General features: G+C 43.7%; 1 protein-coding gene across 1 annotated transcript in view; it reads right to left on the reverse strand.

The window, feature by feature from the left end:
• The window catches only part of kcnma1a (potassium large conductance calcium-activated channel, subfamily M, alpha member 1a), a 325,301-nt gene extending 307,232 nt beyond the window's left edge, over window positions 1-18,069 (reverse strand). The window contains exon 1 of the mRNA XM_007898488.2: window positions 17,685-18,069. Within this exon, the coding sequence (XP_007896679.1) occupies window positions 17,685-17,936 (252 nt within the window). The 5' untranslated portion in view covers window positions 17,937-18,069. The remainder of the gene's footprint in view (window positions 1-17,684) is intronic.
• Between the last annotated feature and the right edge of the window lie 942 nt (window positions 18,070-19,011).

Below are 19,011 nucleotides of genomic sequence, written 5' to 3' on the forward strand. Positions count from 1 at the left end.
GTTCTATCCATTAAATATTATTTCCATTGGATGAATGCATATTGCTTTATGATGGATGCGACTCGTCTTAAAAATTCTTCACCACAGATGGCACTTCTTGGACAAACCTGGAGACCACTTATGTAATGCAGCTCACTTCTAAGACAGCAGTCTAAGTTTTACTTCTCAGATATCGTTATTATTAAGCCGTGAGAAAATTCTTTCCACAAATAGTCGCAACAGTTCAGACACATATTCCATACAGCATTTGATCATCTACATTTATTCTTACAACCTCCCAACTTCATTTTTCACACTGTACTAACACCAAAACCTAGCGTTTGAAAGCATGCCTTTCATGTCCGGAGGACATCTCAAAGCACTTCACAGGATATACTATAAATTGTAGTGACTGTATTTTATTGGCTAATGCAACAACAACATTACATTTGTATAGTGCCTTTCATGTCAGGAGGATGGCCCAAGGAGCTGGACAATCAGTGTTTCAAACCCGAGCTGGGGGTCGGGATCGGGGAGCGTGGGGGGCAGGGGGGGAAAGAGGGTAACCAAAGGCACAGTTGAAGAGGAGGGTATTGAGACAGGTCTTGAACGAGGCGAGGGAGGGGAGAGTGAGGCCGAGGGACCATGGGGTGGATTCCAGAGGGTAGGGGCAGCGTGGCTGAAAACCTGCCTATCAATGGTGGGGCAGGTGAGACAAAGGACGTGAAGCAGGTCGGAGCCTGCTGAGCGCAGGGAGCAAGCAGGTTGGTAGGGGGTTAGGAGGTCACAGAGGTAGCAGGAAGAAAAGCCATGGAGGGCTTTGATCTTGAACTGTATCCTTTGTGTGATAGGAAGCCAGTGGAGTCAGGCAAGGATGGGGATGATAGGATCACGGAGCCTGGTGGGGGAGAGGACACGGGCTGCAGAGTTCTTGATGATCTGCAGCCTAGAGGGAGGAGTTGGGGAGCCCAGTAAATGGGGAGTTTGCGTAGTTGAGCATTGATGTTATGAATGCATATATGAGGGTCTCGGCGGCCTGTGGTGTGAGACAGTGGCGGAGTCGAGCGATGTTGCGGAGGTGGGGGAAGGCAGAGTGGGTCATGGCATGGATGGTGGCATATGAAAAACAGTTGATGGTCAAACAGGATGTCGAGGTTCCGTATTGGCTGCGTGAGATATAGGGTGCATCCATGGAGGGAGATGTTGTCAGAGCCCAAGTTGTGGAGGCGGGAGCCAAGCAGGAGGGCCTCACATGATGGTGCGGGAGCTGGAGGAGAAGCCGTTAGTTCCGATGAAGTGGAGACAGTGAGAGATGTAGGATTTAAACCAGGCAAGGGCAGGTCCATGAAGATTGAGCTGAGAGGAGAGGCGGTGTAGAAAGATAGAATGGTCGACAGTGTAGAAGGCACTAGAGAGGTCAAGAAGAACATGGAGGCAGAGAGAGCCCCGGTCGCTGATGTTCACAATGTCATTAGTGATTTTGACCAGGGTTGTTTCCGTGCTGCTCACAGAAACCCAATTGGAGGGGTTCAGAGAGGGAATGGCAGTAGTGGAAAGAGCGAAGCTGGGACGCAACGACTCATTCCAGGGCCTTGGAGAGAAATGGGAGGTTGGAGATGGGGCGATTGCTGGAGAGTAGGAATGGGTCCAGGGAGGGTTTTTTTAAGTATGAGGGTGGTAACAGCTGTTTTTAGGGTGGGGGGGGGGGGGGGGGGGGGGAACAGTGCCATTGGATAAGGAGAGGTTGATAATGTTGGTTAAAAGAGGGACCAGGAGGTGGAACTGGGAGTTGAGGAGAAAGGTGGCAATGGGGTCGAGGGAGCAGGTAGTGGGCTTCATTTTTGAAATGATGGAGGTGAGGGAAGATGGGGAGACAACAGGATTGAAGGTGTACAGGGAGGAATGGGTGGGGGCATGGGATGGGAGGTGGCGAGGGGGTAATGATTCCCCTCGACATTGGATTCGAGGAAGTCCAACATCTCCTCTCAGTTGGAATTGGAGGAGAGGAGGGGCGAGGCATGGGAAGTGGCAGCATCCCATTTGCACGTAACTACATCCCACAAACAGCAAAGAAGTAAATGACTTTTTTTTTAAATTGAGGTATAATGTGACTCATATCAAAAGAGATCAGTGGCAAGAATTAACTTTGCACTTCGAGTGAAGAGAACCCTGCCATCAGCTCGGTTTGACTTTCAATCAGAAAAAATGACTCAGCATTTTTTTCTGCAGGTGGCGTGCTTTAATTTCTACTAAGTAAAAAATAGTTGGCCGTCAGGTTCTGTCTAAAGTTCACACCCTTAATGTTGATCTATCTTTCAGGTGCTGATTTGTCTTTAGAGGCAACACACACAGCAATGTCCCGCAAGCAGACATGAAGTGAATGACCAATTTTATCTTGGTGGTGATGGGGAGGGTTGTTGGCCAGGACACGAGGAAAAACTCTCTTCTCTTTTCGAAGGCAGATGAGACCTCAGTTTAACATCTTATCTCTCCAGCAATCGCCCCATCACCCCCAATGATACAGCAGTGCCCAGGGCTGCACAGCAGTTGTTAGTCACGATTTGGGGCTTCAATCCACATCCTTATGACTCAGAAGCAAGAATGCTACCAACCGAGCCAAGTTGACAGGCTTGTGATGAGACATGAGGCAGTATAATTGTATAAAAGGTCAGTATAACCCTGCACAAAACCAATGTAATACAACTGAAGATTCATATTAAACATTTAATGTTGCAGCTATCCATATCTGTACTATTTTACTGAACATAAAACAGTCCTGAAAAGACCATATCTATGTCAGAGCAATACTTTTTTTAAAAAAAGTCCAGCTATAATATTTAGCAATTAAGTTTGTTACTTTTAAAGCATTACACAAATATAATGCACAGAGCTGCAAACAAGACAAAAAATCCACAGTGTATCAATTCCCACTTCACCACTTCCCCTCCCACCTATACGGGGCTGAATGGTGGTGTGTCGAAGGATCTGATTTGGAGGTGCTGCCAGGGGCCACACGCTGCATTTGGTTCATAATGGTAAGAATAGCAAGCATTAGAAAGCATGAAATGATTTCTTCAGATACAGCACCAATCTTTGATGGACACGGATATGGGTGTGTGTACAAAGGCGTTGATGGAGTGGAGACATCTGCTGTCATATAAAATGTCATATACCACAAATAGAATGTTCTTACATAGGTTGACTCCTATGACAGGGCAAAATTAACAAGAACTTCAAACACCTTTGTCCTCCTTCTATCTGTTACACAATTTTACAAAGTGCTCACAATGGTATAAAAAAAAATCACTTTTAATGTGGTGTCTTTCTCGTCGTGAGGTCATCTCAAAGTGCTTTCATGGGATATATTGCAACATGGAGTGACTGTGTTTTGTGGGCCAACTTGTCAGTCAATGTGCACACAATGTCCCTCAAATATCTATGAAGTGAATGACCACATTTTTTGGAGGGGGGATGGGGGGGGGAAATTGTTGGCCAGGACAGTAGAAGAAACTCCTTTCTCTTGTTATGGTCCAAAGCCCAACAACTTCTTTTAAAAGAGCATTTAAGCTATGTACCAAATTGTGGCACAAATCACCTCATAAATAGCAGAAACCTATGCTAGAAGGATAGCTAGAAAGTTATGCTTGAAGGCTTAGTTGAGGAAGAGCAAAAGGAGGCTCATGTGGAGCATAAACACAGTACATAGACTAGTTGGGCCATATGGCCTGTTTCTGTACTGTATATTCTAATGTATTCTAAAGTAAACCTGCAGTGCTCTCACAGAATATACAGGCTCCCTGTAAAACAAAAATTGTTGAGCTTTCCTGTCAGAGTCTACAATTTTCATCGCTTCTATCAATTGGTTAGTCATATATTTTTACAGGAAGAGGGATTTTCCCTGGAAAATATCCCTGGAAAATATGTTGTTTTCCTACAAAATAAGGTGTTGCCATTCCTTATTGTCTTAACATAATTAATCTGATGAAAAAAAAGGGGAATTTTTGTAAATTTATTTTATCGCTTATGGGAAAACAAAATGAGCTTTTGAAAAAAATAGACAATAGGTGCACCCACTTAGTGATAAATGGAAATTTCAAAAATGGACTCAAAAATGTTTTAGCGTACCAAAACAACTTAAAATATTTCACATGAGCACCAAAGTGCAGGAAATGCTGTTTTGCAGGGAAACACACCAGAAAAATCCCACAAACAGTAATGAGATGAACGATTATTTTGCATTCAGATCAGGTCCCTGAGACTCCATCTCCCATTTTGTGTGGATTGCATTTCAATTACAAATTCTATACATGTACTTCTATTTGTGTAAATGTTTCCGTACATTTTTTGTTAGAAGCACATGTGTGTGGATGTTTTCCTGAGAAATGTTCTATTACTACATTGGTTAAATGCCTAATTTACCTTCTAACCAAGGCTAAATTTACAACCGAATGCACGTGCCTGAAATCTCACATCAGGTGAACTCTTGACAGTTTGCTATTGAGACAATCAAATGCAATTAAAGAATCTCAGTGGAAATGACTGGAGCTCAGCAAAAAGGACACCCTGACACAAATGTTAAACGATGCAGCACTGCCAGCAAAATGCTTTTGTTGCCTACAAAAAAAGATGCAAAGTATAAAGTCCTGCCTTACAAGGCTTGAGCACCTTCACCGAACAATCTTTACAATGCTAGGCAGATGGGACCTTGGTTTAATGTCCATCCAAAGGACGGCACATCTGACTATAGAGTGCTCCACTGGCACTGCACTGGAGTGTCAGCATATGGAGCTCAAAGTTCGAGCTGGGACTTGAAGTCACTACCTCCTGACTTTGAGGCGAGAGTGCTACCAACTGAGCCAGACTAATACCTGTAATAACATGACAGTTCTGTATTACTGTCCAATCGATTTAGTTCATACTATTAATATTATATTAATGATTAACTCCTTATAATCCTGTCCTCCTGTACTATACTTCAGTCTGTCTGCATAACTACCTGCAACAGTAAAACATTCCAGTCTTGTTTCAGTTCTGAGTAATTTGACACTGTGATTTGAGAACATGTTCTCTCTGCTTTAAAAGTGTGTAGCTGCCAGGGTTTGACACATGGAATTGCAATCTCCACAGTTGCATAACCGTCTGGTTTTATTATTGTCGAATGTAGGCTTCTAAAAATAAAACTAGTTGTAAGGTATTGCCTTTTATAATCTTTTTGTGTTTTTTCATGATTTACTGAACAGTATTTCAACACAATTTTTTAGAGCTGAATATGTATCACCTGCAGAATAAACTTGAACAAATAAGGGAGCTGAATTGGAACCAACACGATACAGTCTCTCCCTGCAGTGTTAGCTTGGAGCTGCTGGTGAGTCTGACAGTACAGGGGAGCTGAATTAGCATCTGCAGAGATGGTTGTTAACTCCGGGAGAGGTTCTGCCATCATGTCATCTCACTGAAGGTTGGTTTGACACCCTTGCGCCGTCAGACTCGGGCAATAAGAAGTCACTCAAACACAAAGATACAAAAGCAGAGATTATTAGCCAGCTATCTTTTGTAACGTGTCGCCTTCGAAGGCTGTCAAAACACTTCTTTTAAAAGTGTTGATTTGGTTGAATGACAGCACTCTCACCGCTGGATCAAAGGTTGTCGGCTCAATCCCCACATCTTGACCTCACAATCTAAGAGTCTTAAGTGCTCCAAGGCGCTACCCGCATGAAGGGCATTATATAAAATGCTAATTATTATGGTTGTCGTTGTTAACGACACTCCAGTGCAGCACTTGAGAAGCACTATTCATTGTTGGCCTTGTGGAGTCCTGTAGTTTAGTGGTTAGAGCACTCGCTTTGCAAGCAAGAGACCTGGGTTCAACTCTAGGCAGGGTGAAACCTTGGGCAAGTTTTCTTACTCCACACGCTTGATAATAATCTCTCAAGAAAAAAAACAATAATAAATTGGTCATTTTCAATCCGTGACTGTTTGTGGGGCACTGCTGTGCACAATTGGCTGCCGCATTTCGCCCACAAATATACAGTCAATTCACTTTACAGTCTATTCTGTGAAGCGCTTTGAGACGTCGAGAAGACGTGAAAAGAGCTATTCAAAATGCAAGGATTATTATTGGAGATGCTGTCCTTGAGATGAAGGTGTGGTTTTACCTATCTTTACCTATCAAACTGTAGTTCTATCTACCTTTGCTCAGGTGGCTTTTAAAGATCCCATGGCATTATTCGAAAAGCAAAGGAAGTTTCTCCATGTGTCCTGGCCAAAACAATTCTCCAGATAAATAGAACATTTGCCTCATGGCTGAATGTGTGACCTACTGTGTGAGTCTAGCTGCTGTATTTACATACACATGGTCACTACATTTGACAGGAATTATATGTGAAGCACATGTGAGATGTTTTGAACATTGCTATAGACATTAAAAACATTTTGTTTGTTATTTATAATATATCACATCATGCCCTGGCACCTCCCTACCTCTCCAACATGCTGACAACACTCCACTACCACTGCCTTTGCTCAGCTGACTCCAGCCTCCTGCGCATCTTGTCCCCTCCGCTCCAACATCAGTGGCCACACTTTCAGCCATTTTGTGTTGAAACTATGAAACTCTCTGCCTAAACCCTCCACCTTGCCTCCTCCTGGCCCATTTTCAGATCAGACTTGAAGACCTTCCTCTGGCCTATGGTCACCTCCCTCTCCCTGGCTTGGCATCAAGCTCTGCTACTGTTAAGCACTCCGCGATGTTACCCGCGTGAAGGGCACTATACAAATGCAAGTTGTTGTTATTTATTTACCATCATTAGAATGATATGCTGCTGGTGTGGTTTCTCTCTCACCAACACAGAGAGACTTTCCTGAGTCTGGTGGTTGAGACAGCACCAGCAGCTGTTTTGTTGAATAATAAACTCTGCATCACCCATGCAGACTCCAGAGTTCGGTTTTACTACATTGATGCCACCTGCTCAACTGATCAACAAGTCAAGGGAGTCATCAGTCACTGCTGTAACCTCTTCCAATTTGGCTTTCTTATTGCAGAAGGTGAAAACTTAAGGTTCAATGGATAATTTGAAGATATTAACAAGGAATGATTTAAGCGCTCTGAGACGCTACCCTTTGTGGAGATCGCTATATAAGTGCAAATTGTTGAAGATATTAATAAGGAATGATAACAGGAATCATAACAACCAGAATTTGCATTTATATAGTTCACTCCACACAGAGTAGCTTCTCAGAGCGCTTACCGGTGACGGAGCCTGACTCCGAGCCGGGTGGGGGGAGATGGCCGTAAACACGGTTGAAGAGAAAGGTTTTTAGGCGGGCCTTGAACAAGGGGAAAGAGGGGGCAAGGCGAAGGGATTGAGGGAGAGTGTTCCAGAGTTTCGGGACACAGTGGCTGAAAGCGCGACCTGCAATGGTGAGGTGGAGGGTACAAGGGACGAGCAGGAGGCCGGTGCCAGTCGAGCAGAGGTGCCAGGTGGTGGAATGGGGAGTGAGGAGGTCAGAGAGGTAGGGAGGTACCAGAGAGTGAAGGGATTTGAACACGAGTGTGAGAATCTTGAAGTTGATCCATTTGGTGATGAGGAGCCAGTGGAGCCTGGCCAGAACTGGTGAGATGTGGGAGCAAAGTTTGGTCTGGGTATGTATGTGGGCAGCAGAGTTCTGAATGAGCTGGATCTTTTGAATAGTGGAGCTAGGGACACTGGCAAGGAAATCCAGGCAGGAGATGACAAACACATGCAAGAGGGTTTTGGCTGCATTTGGGTTAAGGTACAGTCGGAGGTGGGCAATGTGGCGGAGATGGAAGAAGGTGGTCCTGGTCAGGAATCGGATGTGGTGGAGGAAGAACAGCTGGGGGTCGAACCGGACACCTAGATTGCGCACTGGTTCAGCAAGTGTGAGGGAGGTTGAAGAGTTCAGATCCGCAGGAGTGAAGATGTTGATGAGAGCCAAGGAGTATGACTACGGTTGTGTCCACATTCAGCTACAGGAATTATAACATTTATAATTCAGATCATAATCTGAAGCTGGTGTACCACACCTAAATTGTTGAGGTTCTCATCAGTGCCCATACCCAGCCTAATATGTTGATCAATTGCGTAGCAAACTAGAGTGCTGGCTGTGATCCGAGGGAGATCCTTTTGTAAGCCAATACGTTACCCCTACGGTTATCAAAGCTCAATCCATAAATATTATTTTAATGAACGAACAGGACCAGCACTCTGCCACAGATAAAAAAAATCCTTACAGCTGTTAAACTCAAACAAACAGTGCAACCCCTTTGTGAATTGCTTTAAAAATAACGCCAAAAGGGCAACAGTGATACTGATCGAAAGCAAATAGATCTCTGGAACTTTAAACAAAAACAGAATCTCAAATAGCCTTGACACCAGCAGCTCTTTCATTACTGCTTCCCCCTCCTATTTAAGGTCGAGTTTTCATTGCAGAAGATGGAAGCTCTAGGTTTAATGAAACAATAGTAATTGTAATTCTTGTATTTCATATAGCACCTAGCGGCCCAAGACATTTCAGTATTTGTGGGCAAAAGCGACAAGCAATTTGCATACAGCAAGGTCTCACAAACAACCTTGAAGTAAACAACCAATTTATCTATAGAATGATTGGCCAGGATCTCAGTGCATTTGGAGTTGCAGTTCTGACAGTCTAAAACAAAGAAAATAGGATTGCCAACCCCAAAGCAGAAATCTTGGTGTAATACACTTGCTCCCCAGCCATTGATGATGGAATTTCCTTGAAATTACCACCAGTTTTAACCCATGGCTTTTGCTGGCATTTCAGTTGTATGAGAAAACACTTTAAAAAAAGCATTACCTATCTTCAATTTGTAAGTAAAGTACAATTTGGCTCTGTGTTTTGTGGTTAGAAAAAACCCTTCCTCTTTGGCCGTGTTTTGGCCATTTCCCCACTCCACACCTCTGCTAATGTTAAGTGCTCTGAGATGCTACCCTGTGTGGAGGGCGCTAGATACGTGCAAGTTATTGCTGTAGTTGAAGGAAATAGGAATCAATCACCTTCAAGAGACGAACAGGGAAACATTTCATAATCTGTGCCAACACAACTATACATGCATCTTTTGAGCATGTGCTTACATTGTTGAATTATCCTTCTGGCTGGTACGTTAGAATACGTCTTCTGATGTTTGAAGCTTTTGATGTGCAGTGAAACAATGGACATGTACACCATTAATACACGATTATTACTGTTGTATGGGCACGAAGACCCACGGTTCAACTGCCATGAATGAGTCATCAGGAAACAGTTCTCACAAAGGCAATCAGCTCTGTAAAAAAAAATCTGTTCAGAATGTTAATTCTGTGCGACTGCAAGGGTGGTGCCAGAATTGAGTGTGCAGCTGATGCGATTTGCATCAGAATTAATCGATTTTAATCCCTAAATCTTGCTTAATATGATCGAACTGAATAAATTCACAAACAGTAACATCCTCATGTTGCTTTCTGCCTACAATGCTGTTAGCTTGATTCTATCACGGCAACAAAGAATGGATGAAATATTCAGAAAAAACAAAGCATGGTTTTGCATTGCTTACTCACCTAGCCAGAACAAACAGGGATTCAGTGGTGTCTGTTTTTCCTTTGTAACACCCACAAACATATTTTAATTTGGGAGAGGAATTAAAAACATAGAAATGTGTGCACTCCGACCTCAATCTTGTCTTTAAATGGACTGTTTAGCATTCTTCTGTGCTGGCATTACTATGATTCACAGCATTTCTAAATGCTAAAACCCACCTAAAATAGGTAAAATTCGCTTCATTGATTTACAATGTTCAGCATCTCTCTCATAAAGTTTTGCAGAAAAGCACAAGGATCAACAAACACTATTTATGGAAATGTATAATGACGGCCCAACGGATGTAATATAAAGTTAGAAAGGTTACTGATAAACTTTTGTGAGAACCCAAACCAAAAGTTGAATATTAGAGCACATTTGTTTTAGTTTGTGGAAATGGAATTCAATAACGTATCAAACATCAAGACTCCAAGCTTTCCAGTGGAGAATACGCTAGTTAAGGAAGGGAATTGTTTCCCTGCCAATTTTCTTCCTTCTCTTAAGAAATTCATCCAGCAAGTCTTTTTTATAATCACAATGAAATCAAGTAAATTGTAGAGGGAAAAGGCGGCTTCAATTGTTTTAATCATGGCAAGGCTCCTTGAACAACAACAACGTTTCATGTAGGGTAATACCTCGGAGTGCTTAAGAGTGGTAGAGCCTTATGCCAAGCCAGGGGAAGGAGGAGGTGACCATAAGCATGATCAAAGAGGAAGGTCTTCAGTCATGATCTAAAAGAGGGGAAGGAGGGAGCAAGGCAGAGGGATTGAGGGAATATTCCAAAGCTTTAGGGCACAGTGGCTGAAAGCATGGGCACCAATGGTGGAGCATTCGGGACAAGCAAGAGGCCAGAGCCAGTCATGTGAGTGAAGTCGTAGTGAGGAGAAAGCAGGTCGGAAAGTTAGGGAGGTGCCAAAAGGTGAAGGGATTTGTAAACGATTGAGAGAATCTTGAAATAGATTCGTTCTGTGATAGGGAGCCAGTGAAGACGAACGAGGATTGGTGAGATGTGGATAGCGAGTTTATTGTGGTTGTGTATACAGGTGGCAGATTTCTGAATCCGTTGTAGTTTGTGGAGCTGGGGAGACCAGAGAGGAAGGCATTGGAACAGTCGAGGTGGGAGACGTGGATGAGGGTTCTGGCTGCATTGGGTGTGACAGCACAACGGGTTAACATTAAGTCAACAAGAATTCATCATTTTGTATGGAACTTTGTTGGTTGAATAGCACTGTGAGAAGCTGCCAAGAGGAAGTTAATTTGCATAGTTCCACTGCGTTGAGGAACAAAAAATTCTACAGAGTTATTTTTGGAGTACATTAAAAGCTAAAACTAACTTTTCCTCCTGCAATGTTATTCAACTCTTTTACTTGACTAAAAGATTATTAGTTACATTAAGCGTAAAAGAAAAAAAACAATGGAATAGGGCCACTGAAGGTGGATTCGGGAGAGAACGTGACAAATAATGCTGCACAAGCTGCAATGGTGCTAAATACGTTTTTTCCATCAGTCTTTACTAAGGAGGAGACAGGTAACATATATGATCTGGAAAGAGAACTCAAGGATGTAAGAGAGAAAAGTTCCAACACGATTCATATCACTACCAGCATGGTTGCCAAACAACTGTGCAAAATTAAGGTAAATAAATCTCAGGTTTCGGATAAACTGTATCCGAGGATACTTAAGGAACTAAGGGAGCACGTCACAGAAACGCTGGCACAAATCTTTCAAAAATCACTGAATACTGGAGAGGTGCTGGGGGACTGGAAAAAGGCAGCTGTTACTCCTATTTTTAAGGTAACAAAAATGGCCCAGACCAGTAAGATTGACATCCATTGTGGGTAAAATTATGGAGACTCTTATTGAGGATAAAATCATGGAGCACCTGGACAGAAATAAAATCATAAATGATAGCCAATATGGGTTCATGAAGGGGAGGTCTTGCCAATCTAATTTAATGGTTTTCTTTGACAGTGTGACAAGGGAGCTTGATAAGGGTAAGGCTGTGGATGTTGTATTATCTGGATTTCAGAAAGGCCTTTGATACAGTTCCTCTTGAGAGGCTGGTACTGAAAGTAAAGAAAGCAGGAATCAGTGGAGATATATTACAATGGATACACAACTGGTTGACTGGAAGAACCCAGAGGGTGGTGGTACAGGGAATGTCATCAGGGAAAATGTTACCAGTGGAGTTCCATAAGGGTCTGTTTTGGGACCTCTTTTGTTTAATATTTTTATAAATGATCTGGAACTAGGAATCACAAGCACAGTGGCTAAGTTTGCAGATGACACCAAGCTAATGAAGGTGGTAGATTGCGAAGCTGAACAAGGTAGGTTACAGGAGGATTTGATCAAACTTGGGAATTGGGCAGATAGGTGGCAGATGAAATTGAATGTGGAGAAATGTATTTCACATGGGGACAAAAAATCCTGGAAGGGACTATTATTTGAATGGAAGGAAAATATGTATGGAAAATGAAAAGGACCTGGAGTCCTGATTGACAATAAATTTAAGCTCTTCCAACAATGCTTTGTGGCAGTGAGTAAAGTAAAACAGATGTTGGGATGTATCAAAAGCAAGCCGAAATAGTGGGATAATCCTGCCACTGATTAAATCACTGGTGAGACCATACTTAGAGTATTCTGTACAGTTCCGGTCGCCGCAGTACAAAAAGGATATTGGAGAAATTGAGAAGATACTGAGGAGGGCAACCAAAATGATTGAGGGGATGGAGGGACTGGACTATGAGGAGCAACTAAGTAAATTGGGCATGTTCACCCTGGAAAAGAGAAGATTGAGAGGTAACATGATTGCTGTCTTTAAGATTCTAAAGGGGCAAAACAATATAGATCATGACAGGCTGTTTCAACCTGTCCAGAATAGTAAAACCAGAGGACATGGCCTGTGATTGAAGGCGGGGTAAATTCAGAACAATTCTACCCAAACACTATTTCAGTGAGCGAATAGTGAACCTGTGGAACAGGCTCCATGGGGAGATGGTTAAATCAGGAAGTGTTGATTCTTTCAAACACGGATTAGTTTTCTTTTAGGAAATAACATTATGGGATAGAGTACAGAGGTAGTTCGGGACATATGTCTGCGACTGCCAGGAAGATGGAAGATAAACTAGATGGACCTTGGTCTTTTTTTGTCTAGCATTTCTTATGTTCTTATATGTGGCGGTCGGGAGAAGGAGTTAAAGGGGAGGTTTCCTTAGTCTTAGTGAAAGAAGTAGCTTTTTTAAAAAAAGGTGGGACATAAGGACAGGTGGAAAGAGGGTGAGCCAGATGGAAGAAGAGGGAGGGTGAGAGGGGGACGGCAAGTCAGAGGAGAGGTAGGGCAAGACTGAAGTCAGGGCTGTATAATCCGAAGGCTCAGCCGTCGATAGTGACACGAAGAAGGAGCGACACACAGCAAACCCATTTACTGAGTGGAGAGGGTGAGTAGGGGAGTGAGGTAGGAGAAGATCAGAAAGATGAGGAGTTAGGGTGTGAATGAGACCTCAAAATCAATCGAGATGATAGAGTTTGGCAAGCATTGGGGTGCTGAGCATGTAGATTTGTGCGGCCAAGGATGCAGGCAGTGAAGTTGTGTTTAAACTGGAGCTAATGGATGGTAGAGCTTGGGATATCATTCATCATGAACCTCTAAAGGCAAAACATTAATTTATTTTTCTGCTTCATCCAGACAGATATCGCACACAGTAATTGTCTATGACAAGCATTAATGAACACCCATAATTACTTCATGGACTCCTCAAATTATGCCTAAATGCTAATTTTCTCAGCTCGTAGATGATGGATACTGAGACAAGCGTCAAGGATATTTTATAGCAGCATTCAGGTAACAGCATAACCCATCAGAGCAAAATTATGAGCAGTCCATTTAATTATAGCCTTCAATCTCTGTTTTTTCCCATAAATATTTAAATCTACACAGAGGTGTGTTCTGTTGTATTTTTCATCCAGTAGAACTTTACTTCAGTGTGGAGCTGGATGCCAAAAGTTCCCCAAAGTACATCAAGTCTTTAATTCATGATATTCACAACAAAGAAGACAGCAGTTTATGACGTCCTCATGATAGATTCATTATTAATCTGCTGCTAATTGGCAGGAAACTCGATACTGATTCCATTTTGCACCTGAGTAGCTGCACTAGAATAAATAGGGTACTTATTACATGAAAGCACCAGATGCTGTTGATTTGTTAAGCACATTTACCTATACGCACATTTATATTACTGAACATTGTTTGTCCTTATTCAACTCCAAAGGTTCGCTACAAAATTGCACATTCAAACTCGGCTGGGAGCAGTGAGGCCAAATTGAGGATACCCAAATACATAGCTGGGCATCCACCTTGCGCAGCTCATCTGCAGCAATAAGATCACCAGCACGAAAACAAACTGAGCACTACTTTTGGCAAGCTATCAAAACAAGTTAGAACCCTGAACAGCCCCTGAAATCAACTAAATGATAACTAAATGGACTCTCCTGGGAAAAGCAGGCCAAGTGAAAGAGTCAACCGATGTGGTTTCATTCTTCAGATTAACATGCTTATTTTTAATTACCCTGTAAAGAACACAATTATCTAGAATTAAAAATATCAATTATTCAATATACTACAAAGCGCAGTATCCCAATAAAATGCTGTACATAACTTGTATTGAAAAGAGAAACTTGTTGGTAATATGGAAATTAAATATGTCAATAAAGGAGTCACGATTGTTAGTCCTTCCCCATCTTCTCGAAAGAACAGGGTTCTTTTTACAAAAGGCGTTGTGGTGCAATTCAATAAATTATCCATCTGACGTTGAAACTACACCCTCTTGGGTGTTCCCCCTTGAAATTCCTCTGGATTCAAACACCACCCAATCTAATCAGGCCAATGTTAAATGTTGCCCAGTCATAATAAAAGCAGGTATCAACTGAAACTATTGCTGTGACACATGCATCTTAGTAAAAACACTGCACTCTCAGTCTATGTATCCTGACACTCAATGCAGGAACACAGAACTATATAAAAAAAGTACCAGAACCTGTTAACACAGATCACCACAGCAGAACTCCCCTTCACCACACCCCTCCCACCCCTCAGTCCCCAATAATCAGGTTTTTAGTTACCTAAAAAGCACTCTTGCTCTCCATCACTTATGCCACGTACCATAGATACAATAAAGAGCAAAACAAATGCAGCTGAAGAATAATTGAAAGTACAAAAAAACCATATTAGGACCCTGCTTGCCAAGAATAATCATTGTTGCCAAAATTCAGCACCATTTAACATTGTCAAAATGTCTCAAAACACTTGACAAGTTTTATTGTGGGGGTGGAGGGAAAATTTTATAGGGGGGCACACCAGTTAATTTGAGCACAGTAAATTCCCACAAACAGCCTTGAACTGAATGATCAATTTAGGTTGGAGATTGTTGGGCAGGACAATGGGAGAAACATCCCTTTCTTTTCAAGAAATGTCATGGGATCTTTAATGTCCACCTGAACAGTCAGAGAAGGGCTCGGTCAAAGGACGGCACTTCCAACATTGCAGCATACCCACAGGACTGTGTTAGAGTATCAGCCTGGACTGAGAGTTCAAAGACATGTTCTTACAATATACTTTGCTTTTAAAAAATAGTGATTTCAGGGCTTTTAATTAGTGGGATAGAACAGGAAATTGCATTAAGTGGCAACAAGGAGGCAGGGAATTTGAATTTTGGTCACAATATAAATTAATTTGAAAATATTAGACATACAGAATATTAATCTCTGCGAAATTTGACACTGAGTTTGTCGTAATCTCAGAATGTTTGTGCCATGTTGATAATGAAATAAATAAATAATGAGTTGTTTAACTTTAACTTCCCCCTTGTCCATTTTTGTCTTTACTTGCTCTACCTCTTCAGGTACTTGACCCACATAACCACTCTCCAACTCAGCTGAGACAGTAGCAAGCAGTGGTGCCAAAATTGGCCTGGAATCAAACCCGAGTCCTCTCACTTGTGACGCGAGTGCTCTAACCAATACCTGAGAGGACTCCCAGGAGTCCTGTATCCCAGGAGAAGGAATAAAGAAATCAATCCAAAGGTTTATTGTACGAATGCATCATTTTAGCACATACATTCACTTCCCCTCCCCCCGAATCATAAGAACGGATAGAGCTCTCCTGATCAGTGTCAACTCTGCCAGTGTCGGAGTGGCTCAAGATCAGGGAGATGCAGCTGCACTACTCCATCAGCTGGTAGCCTGACCTCTGAACCCAACAGTAAGTGGCTCAGGAACTAACTCAATCAGCTTACTGTCATATCTCTGTCTGTCACTGCACCAGACCCAGAATAATTATGGAGGTTAGACCCGTTGACCAGATTTAAAGAGGGCAGCATGTAAATCAACAAAGCAAATCTCAAATACAGTGCATTCTCTGGAAGAATGAGAACAAGTTTTTATTATCTGCTGCATGTAGGGATAGCTCTTTCATTCTACATCTTGGCTGCTGCATTTCGTCCACAAAATACGTAACCAATTCACTTTACGGTATATTCTGTGATGTGCTTTGAGACGTCTCAATGACGCGATAAGACACGATGTCAATTGAATAGACTATTATTAATATTATCAAGCAATAGCTCGTTTTGGCAAATATCCGTTTTCCTTTTTTTTAAAAACAAAATAGGCAGAACAAAATAAAAACGTGAGGCTCTACCCTTTGAAATAAATGGTCGTGTGCCCTAACCTGGCAATAAAACCAGCCCATCGTTCAGCACCTCACACAGAGCTGCTGCACACGCTCAGTCTGGGCTGAGTGTCAGTCCTGCCTTAAGTGGCGACAAACGAGAGACTGAGGTTTCCTGAAATGCAACGAACCTGACGATGGCGTCTGTTATACCTACAAACTCGATCACTGTTCAATCTCCTAAACTGCATTGCAGAAACCCTAATCGCGTCATAGCACAGAACAAGGCGGACAACTCCAAAACGGTCGGTTTCATTCACAGGTAACAGGGGCAAAAGAGAGAGAAACCCCCCACCCCCCCCACCCCCACCCCCCACCCCACCACACATTGCAAATAGGACCGCGCGTCGGAGAGACTGTAAACCGCTCGACACCAGCGTTGCCACTCAGACGGTGTGAGGTTTCTTCGGGGCGATTTCCATGGTCTATTTTGGTAGGTTTCTCTCGCTCGCCCGACTTACAGAATTAGCAACAGCCGACACAGCACGATCCATCATCACACCCCAGACCCTCGTCCATCCCCCCCCCCCATCCACCCCCCCCACCCCCTCCATCACCCCCTCCATCCAGCGAGAGCTTCATTATAAATCAGGGAAAGAAGTGACACGGTTTGACGAGCGTTTGGTCGCATTTTAACGCGACTCCGCGTTTTCCATCTGTCACTTTGCACTTTAAATCTCCAGGACCTGCTGTGGCAGTGAGTCGCTCCCCGAGCAGTAACTTTGACGGGAGGTGAGCTCCGATCTGCTGAACACAGTCACGGGCTCGTGCGTCAAACACCGAATAAACCCTCTTCACCAACACTGTCGGGGTTGAACCATGAAACAAAACGGATCAGAAACAATACGGGCGATTCCCCCAAAATGCAGTGAGTTTCATTGCAAATATCAGGTTTCTGTTTTTGTGTGTGTGTGTGTGTGGTCCCCGACTCCTAGCGGGTGATGGTAGTATTCCCCCCTCTCTCTCTCTCTCTCTCTCTGCTTGTAAACAGGATCCAGTGTTAAGTGGGGGAAAGGCGACATCTCTGCAACCTGTTAAATTACAGATAATGTACAACAGGAAACCCGGGAAACAGAAATCAGCTCTATAACCATCTGCACATCGAGGAGAGTGTGGGCAAAAGAGCCTCTCGATTGATTCCATCCCCACACACACACACACACAGACACACAAAAATAAAGAATACTGATGCCTGATGCCAGCTGTCAACCCAGACGTGTTGGGAACGATAGTTCCCCTCGGCCCCGTTTGCGTCAAAGGAATCAACCGTTAAATACATGTAACTGCTTCAATATTCCGACAGCTTTTGTCGGGAGGGAGAGAGGGGGAGAGAGGGGGGGGAGGAAGGAGATGGTACTCGATTGGCTCCAGGAGCGGCTCTTACCTTGTTCTTGGGGTTGCAGTGGCAGCAGACGGTCCACAGGTAATTGAAGGTCCTCCAGAGGAGGATGATGAAGAGCCCCCCGAAGAAGGTGACCATGGAAGAGGCGAGGAAAGCCCACCACATGCGCTGCTCTTTGCTCTCGCAGAGCGCGTCGGGGTCGAAGGGAATAATGACGGGGTCCATGTTGAAGAAGCGCACGGCCAGAGCAGATTCACCGCTTGACGACGCGTTTCCATCGGCCATAGCTAACATCGAGACACGGCACAGGGTCTGAGGCACAGCCCCTCAGTCCATCCAACAGCCATTGTTGCTGAAGGAAGGCGAAATATAACGGGGAGGAAGGAGGAGGGATAGAGAGAGAGAGAGAGAGAGACAGACACACACACACACACAGAGAGAGAGAGAGAGAGGAAAATAAATCTCAATTGGGGAAAAAAAATAAATCTACATGGATGGATGGAGTGAGTGGGAGGTTATGGTTCCCAGTCAGTCAGTCAGTCAGTTCAGTCTCTGCCTCTCCTCTTCACTGCCCTCGGATTTCTATCAAAATAACAAGTGACGCAAAGATGAATTAATCCTCAAAGCAAAATTCGGTTCAGTCACAGTCACCGCATCAGCTCTGTCGGAAAGGGCTGTCAGTGCCAGGAAATTGCTCCTTCTTTCCTTCCTTCTCTCTCTCTCAATTGCTGTTCGGAAAGGGAAAAGATATAGTTTTGTTTTGCTGGCGATGTGTGTGTCCCTTCTCTTGCTTTTTGCTCTTCCAACCAACCTGCGAGAGGTTTCCTGACGGCCAGACAGGCGGTGAGAGGGAGGGGGAGAGGGGGAGAGAGACACACAGACACACACACACAGAGGAGGCTGTCAGCTCTGTGTTCGGGAGGCGGTGGCTCTCTCACCACCAGCTTTTGCGTTGCTCCTTCCTCGCTTCAGTCCCCGTCTGAGAGACAGACAGACAGACAGACACATCGACTCCCTGTCACATCGGCTCTGCCACAAGGCTCCCTCCCGAAAGGCGTTTACAGGTACTGTAGATAAAAAATAATAATAATAATATAGGCGTGGTTAAACACGAGAGAGAGAGAGAGAGAGAGAGGGGGGGGAAAGCCAGACTGACACGCCGTGTGGTGTGCGTGTGCGTGTTTTCTAAGTGCCCTCTCCCCCCCCTCCTCTCCCCCCGCCCCCCCCTCAGCCCTGGCACGGGGTTAAGACTCATATTACAAAATAAAGGAGGACACTTGGTCTCGTCTTTCTCTCGGGTGACGCGGTGATGGGCATTTTAGTGGCACAGTTCAGTTCATCTGTTTTTTTTCTTATCTTCTCACTGCTC

This window comes from Callorhinchus milii, unplaced genomic scaffold (assembly GCF_018977255.1).
Source record: "Callorhinchus milii isolate IMCB2004 unplaced genomic scaffold, IMCB_Cmil_1.0 Scaffold7, whole genome shotgun sequence".
Lineage (NCBI taxonomy): Eukaryota > Metazoa > Chordata > Chondrichthyes > Chimaeriformes > Callorhinchidae > Callorhinchus > Callorhinchus milii.